The 6,095-nt window shown below is 52.0% G+C and overlaps 1 protein-coding gene across 1 annotated transcript; it reads left to right on the top strand.

Annotated features, from left to right (window-relative positions):
- The first annotated feature begins 2,524 nt into the window (after nt 1-2,524).
- On the top strand, nt 2,525-4,716 carry LOC138520140 (uncharacterized). Its single transcript, XM_069632627.1, has 2 exons — nt 2,525-3,529; nt 3,804-4,716. Exons 1-2 carry the CDS (start codon nt 3,109-3,111, stop codon nt 4,667-4,669), a joined length of 1,287 nt encoding a protein of 428 aa, XP_069488728.1. The 5' UTR covers nt 2,525-3,108; the 3' UTR covers nt 4,670-4,716.
- Nucleotides 4,717-6,095: the final 1,379 nt, after the last annotated feature.

Below are 6,095 nucleotides of genomic sequence, written 5' to 3' on the forward strand. Positions count from 1 at the left end.
GTGCAGATAAATGTCTTTCCACAAACACAGCACAACTTTAAGAAATTCTTCCCTCACCTCTCTGGCAAACAAAAATCAAATGCACACATCAGCCCGATCCCCACGGATGCGAGCGAACACATGTTATTTTATGTTATGATATGTTATGGTGCATTTGGAACAACGTTATAACAACGTTATATGTTCTTTCACATCTGAGAGGAAGAGGCAGATGTGCACACTTGCTTTTTGTTAGGCGGTGAGCGAGGGTGTTGTGATTTATCGCATAATGTATGCATGTGTGCAAGGAGTGTGTATGTAATGTATGTATGAATGAGTGAGTGTGTGTGAATGAGTGCATGATGTATGGGGGCTGGGTGTCCTTGTAAATGAGAGTGTATGATGAATGGGATGATTAAGTGAATGAATGTGCAATTGTGTGCGACTGTGTAATGCCTGCTTACTACCATTTGATACTTGGGCCCCATTTCAAACAACCCTTGGGGTTGAACAGAGGGGGCGGACCCGCCAGGGTTGCCACGCCCAGTTTAGAAAGTGGTCCCTCCTATCACCACTTGGCCTCCACCCTCAAAATGTAGGTTTCATTGCACACCTGGTTATGGGCAGTTACAGCACACCTATCTACAACAGTGTTTTTATTTCTTTGATTCCTAGAAGGGAGAGGGGTCCTAATGCACAAACAGGTGGGGCAATGATGTTCAGAGGCTGCTGGGGAGACACCATAAGCCATACACCCTCCATGAGACACCCCCTTCTGGCTGTGCTACAGCAATTCAGTCTAGTGGAGGGTGTTCCGTGCTAGGAGGCAGGCGCAAGCATCAGGCATCAGTATCCCGACGTCCCCGGAGGCCGGCAACGAGGTAAGCCATTACCACAGTCTAGCTCACAAACATTCCACAAGAAATCAGAACCTGGCCCGTGGAAACACCATCAGTCAAATACTCACATTCCTTAGGGATAACTCCCTCAAGTTAGACTATACAACCCTTTTTATGCTTAGCCCCCTGTGATGAGCCAGGGGAGGTTGAGGCGACTCGGAGCCAATCGAATAGTGAAGAGCGTTCCGACCCCTGTGATCTCAGGAAGAGTGAGCTGCAGGACTGATGTCATAGAGGGATCTTGGAGGGAGGACCTTCCGCTTTGACAGACAAGCAAATGCCCAATGGGAGAAAGGATGAGCAGGGAGTAAAGGTGCTTTGCTTTAATAGTGGACTTTTCGTTTGATATGTTTGTTTTGTTTTGGTTTTGGGTAGGCAATGGAGAATGGTGAGGAAGAAAAGGGCCTACCGGAAGAAGAGCCAGTGTATGAATGGGCCTATTAAGCACTCCTGATCCATATCAAGACGAGGTACGTTCCAGTTGAACGCCTCGTGAAGTTATTGTATATAGTTTGAGAGAAGCGGAGAAGTGTTACGCAGAATGACTGTGTGAAGAGAGGAGGAAGCTATTAACTGTCAAGTGTTAATGACAGCTAAAGTTGGTCAGCTGACAACCCGCTCTAAGATAAGGGCAGCCTGACGTCCAGGGCCTGAAGTAGCTCTGGCCCAAGCCCGAAGTAGAGTTTGGCAATACGCAGCTGTTACAGTTGACAGATCAGCTGTGAGGAGCGGAATACGTCGTACGCTTCGTTTCAGCTGTGCCGAAGACGGGCTTGCGTCGAGCGTACCGATCAGCCGAAAGGAGCAGCTGCGGAGTGCCGTGCTGATCGGTGGCCCCCTCCTTTGTGGGGGCGGAGCTTGCCGGGGAGTGAGGAGCCGAGCGTCCAAGAGGCTCGTTGAAGCTGTGGCGGACCTCATCCGAAAGAGGCACAGTATTTGTCAAGACACCAAACTGCGAAGAAAGGGGGTCAAGCGAGAGCATGAAAAGAAGCACGGAACCCATCTAACGAGGAGAGAAGCTTACGAGACGAACATCGGAGTGCCTGGAGTTACAGAGTTCAAGCATTCTTATGGAAAACAAAGAGACTGTTTGATGGAGCCCAGCAAAAGGGAAGAACGCTTAGACTAATCCTCTTATAAACTATATTGTGTGAAAGAGGGGTCATCAAGGAAGCAGAAGGTTGTTTTAGGACGTGAAGTCCTCGCTCAAAACGTTGTTTGATAAGACTAGTTAAAGGCAACAGGGGAGAATACCTGAAGTCAAGCCATAAGTTCTTGGCAACACACGCAAAGTCAGCCTTGACCACCCGCAGCATAAAGACTCTTCCCTCTGAGATACAGAACAGCTGGTTAAAACATCAAGGCAGAGGAAGCCGGGCAGCTGAACGGAAGACACAGAAGTTGCCAATTCTGTTACACAGTACTGTTGTGAAAGTAAAAGGAGTTGACTAATAAAAAGAGTTCAAATAAATCGTATAGTGTCTAGCCTATCTCTATCTGCTCTATCACACCCCCCCTTGAGAAAAACTATTGTATTCAAGCATCCCTTGAATGGAAATAGTGTCGCCCAGCCCCCAGGAGACCATGGGCCTCATTACGAGTCAGGCGGAATGGGTTAACGGGGTCTGCTAATGGGTGCGGACCCGTTATTCCCATTCCGCCTGATTATGAGGTCCCCTCGTGGGACCCGGTAAGGATGCCTGCCTATGGGGGCTCGAATGGGAATGGGGAAGGTCCGGGCCCGGGTTCCCTGAGAGAGGAATTACCGGGCCCTCGAAACTCGGAATGGCCCGGTAATTCCCCATTCAGGGAACCCGGACCTGGGGCCTCATTACACGTTGTGCGGTAAAAATTGGAATTTTACGGTATGGCGCTATTAGCGTCTCCGCCCTCGCAAAAGACCGCTAATAGCGTCCCATTACGAGTTTGCGGACACGAGCATAGCGCCATGCCGTAAATGACATTACAGCCATGCCGCAAAAGTCCACAAAATGCCCATTACCGGCCTCGACCACAGTGCTGATAGCACCTCCTCCCTCACGCAACATGCAAATAGCGGTCACCGCTATTAGCGGACACAGTTAAAAAGCGGAACCGGAAATAGCGTCATCGCACAGGAACGGGAAAGAGAACGGCGGCCATCTTTAAAAACACAATCCATTGCCATCCTCTGCATCCAGGACATCTTTCCGGAGAACTCTGACCAAAAACCATCCAGGACTGCCTGAAGATGTCAAAGGCCCTGAAAAAAACTTCTGATCGACAGCGGAAAGAGAAATTCACACCAGAGGAGCTCATAATGCTGACTAGCACACTTGCAGCCAATGCCGTAGTCGTCTTTGCAAATGATATGCGCCGGGAGGCGATCATCAAGAAAAAGGCCATCTGGGACGAAGTTGCCCGCAAAGTTAGTGCGGTGGGCACTACCACCCGCAGTGTGAAGGACTGCCGCAAGAGGTGGGACGACCTCCGGCTACGTGTGCAGAATATCCTATCAGTCAACCGCAACCTTGCAATGGCCACAGGAGGTGGCGCAGAATCACCTCTGAAGATGAAGGAGTGGGAGGAGACATGTGCCTCCACAATTGGAGTCGAAGCCATAGAGGGGGTCGGAGACATGGAGCATGGTGTGGCTATCTCATCTGATGGAGGTGAGTGTATACGCCAAACAATGCACAGTGAAGGGTGAGGGGGTACCCCAAACATGTGTCGATGACCAGGCCATTGATCCTGCCACACACATACATGCATGCATCACCATATACACGTGCAATACTGACCCATCAATGCATGACCAACCCGACATCCCCATTACAAGAATCACTGATGAATAGGCCCCAATGCATAGAGCAGCATGACGGGAACATTCTGAATGAGGCACCTAGACCCATTAACAATGATGTACCCTATTTATGTCCTCCACAGGATCACCGACAGACAATGGAGACACAAGCACTGCAGCACGTACTCCCACAGCAGCCAAAAAAGCCAGAATGCATGAGAGAGGTGACACCGCCACCACCTCCAGGGGAACTGGGAGGACAGTCCATCTGCAGAGGGCCAAGGGCAGCAGGAGCACCATTACATCACAGCCTGAGGGCACGGCTCCTGTTGTAGCTGAACCCACGCAAGTGTGCCCCATCATTGCTGAGATGAGCACGGAGAGCACGCACTCCGCAGCCACCAGCTCCACTGGGGAGGCAGCAGCCACCGCACCGGCCACTGACGAGGAGGACGCAACCGACATCCTACAACTCAGCCATAACCCCAGCCCAACATGGTCCATTGAGGGGAGTCCAAGGGCAACGTCCGGATCTGCTATCCATGGAGCACATGACACCCACACTGTAGAAGGTGCATGGAGCCCTCAGCTGTCCTCTCCGGATGCCGGAAGCACGGACCAGGGCGCACCGTCCAGCCCAGCAGCACCTACCACCCTGGCAGACCTTGCAACCATCACCCAGAGGCAGGAAGACATTACTGCGCTGGTCGCCCAGCATGTGGCCGAGACAGGCCGTCTAAGGGATGACCTCCAAAAATATGCAGGGCAAACAAAGGAGGCCATTGAGGCCTGCACTGACAGGATATGCCAGGAGATGGGCCAACTCCGCCAGGCCATTGTACGTATTGGGGACATCATGGAGCAGCATCACCAACCCCCAACACAGGATCGACCGGGAACCTCCTCCTCAGCGAGTTCCCAGCAGACCAGCCCCTTGCGCCGCTCCCTGCGCAACCAGAGGCGCCCCACATCACAGCAACCCAATGTTGGTGGAGGCCCTGATGCTTAGCCCCACCAAGGACCAGGTGGCACATGTGGTGCAGGAAACATAGACACCATAAGACTCACCTGGGTGTTTTGGGGGGAGGGGGGTAAGGGTGCATTTGGGTGTTTTGGGGGCAGGGGGGTAAGGGTGCATTTGGGTGTTTTGGGGGGGATGGGGGTAAGGGTGCATTTGGGTGTTTTGGAGGGAGGGGGGTAAGGGCGCATTTGGGTGTTTTGGGGGGAGAGGCGTAAGGGTGCTTTTGGGTGTGTTGGGGTGTTTGTTGCACTTCTTATCACATTCTGTTCAATACACACTGTTATGAAGTTGAAACCCAAGCGTGGTCTCCATCATTGCGTATGTGTCATTTATCTTGGACAGGATCGTTTGTGGGACTCCAAACATGCACCAGGGCAACAATATCCATCTCCGTCCATGCTATTTCACCTTTGTGCCTGATGGGATTTCAGAATCAGATGCTGACGCACATCATGTGCCTCACTGGCATTGCCTCTTGCATGTCCTGCCTGGGCATTCCACCCGTACTCATCCCCATCCCCATCATGCTCTTCTGGTGGTTGCATGTCAATTTCAGGTGGTATTGACACATTCCATCATATGCACATTTTTTGATGCTCTACACATGCCATGGTTATCTTTGCCACTTTGACACGGCTGTACAGGAGTGCCTCACACAGGCTGCTTAGGCAGCGGAGCACTGTCATTGGAAGGCTGACTGCCAGCTCTATCACGACGCAGGTACGGGGATGTGCAATATTGTTGTCCTCTTCCTGCTGGTTCTGTGGGTTCCGTACAGGGGTTGGGAGCCACCTCCTCAGTGGATAGCTGGCATCGCCTGTATGGTGTGAGGAATGGGTCCCTGCTATGGGTCACCTCTGGTGCGGGCTGTTGTTGGTGCTGCACTGCTATCATGTAGTCAAGCCCGTCATGTCATGCTGTTGCTGTTGGGACCATCTTGGTGTGGGTAGGGGTGTGGTGTGCTCTTTTGTGCTGCCTGTCTCCATTGCATGCACCTGTGCTGATTGTGTCCACCTGTGGTAGATGGGTACACTGCTCAGGTCTCTTAACGGGTGCTTTTCGATGCCGTTATTAGCGCCATGCCGGTAAGGGGTTTTTGGGTGTTTTCCATGCCGCTAATGCCATGTCCGCATGGCTTGTGATGGCCTGGTATTAGAACCATGGCGCTAATTCCGGCCTGGGGGTCGCGCGCCCGCGGTCTTGCCGCTATTAGTGGCACCGTAATTAACGGATGCGCTGATAGCGGTGGGTCTGGGTCGTGATTGGCTTAGGGAATTAACAGTACCGGTAAATCTTTACCGGTACCGGTATTCCATTACCGCACAACGTGTAATGAGGCCCTAGGTTTTGGAGGCAGCCATGCCGCCAATAGCGGCATGGCTACCGCAAAACCCGTAATGGGGCCCCATATCTG

The sequence above is a fragment of the Ambystoma mexicanum genome, chromosome 13 (genome assembly GCF_040938575.1).
Source record: "Ambystoma mexicanum isolate Mex_15411 chromosome 13, UKY_AmexF1_1, whole genome shotgun sequence".
NCBI classification, from domain to species: Eukaryota; Metazoa; Chordata; class Amphibia; order Caudata; family Ambystomatidae; genus Ambystoma; species Ambystoma mexicanum.

Coding starts and splice junctions, on each gene's coding strand:
- LOC138520140 (XM_069632627.1), top strand. CDS start 3,109: ATGTCAAAGGCCCTGAAAAAAACTTCTGATCGACAGCGGAAAGAGAAA. Junction 3,530..3,803: donor GGCTATCTCATCTGATGGAG/GTGAGTGTATAC, acceptor TGTCCTCCACAG/GATCACCGACAGACAATGGA.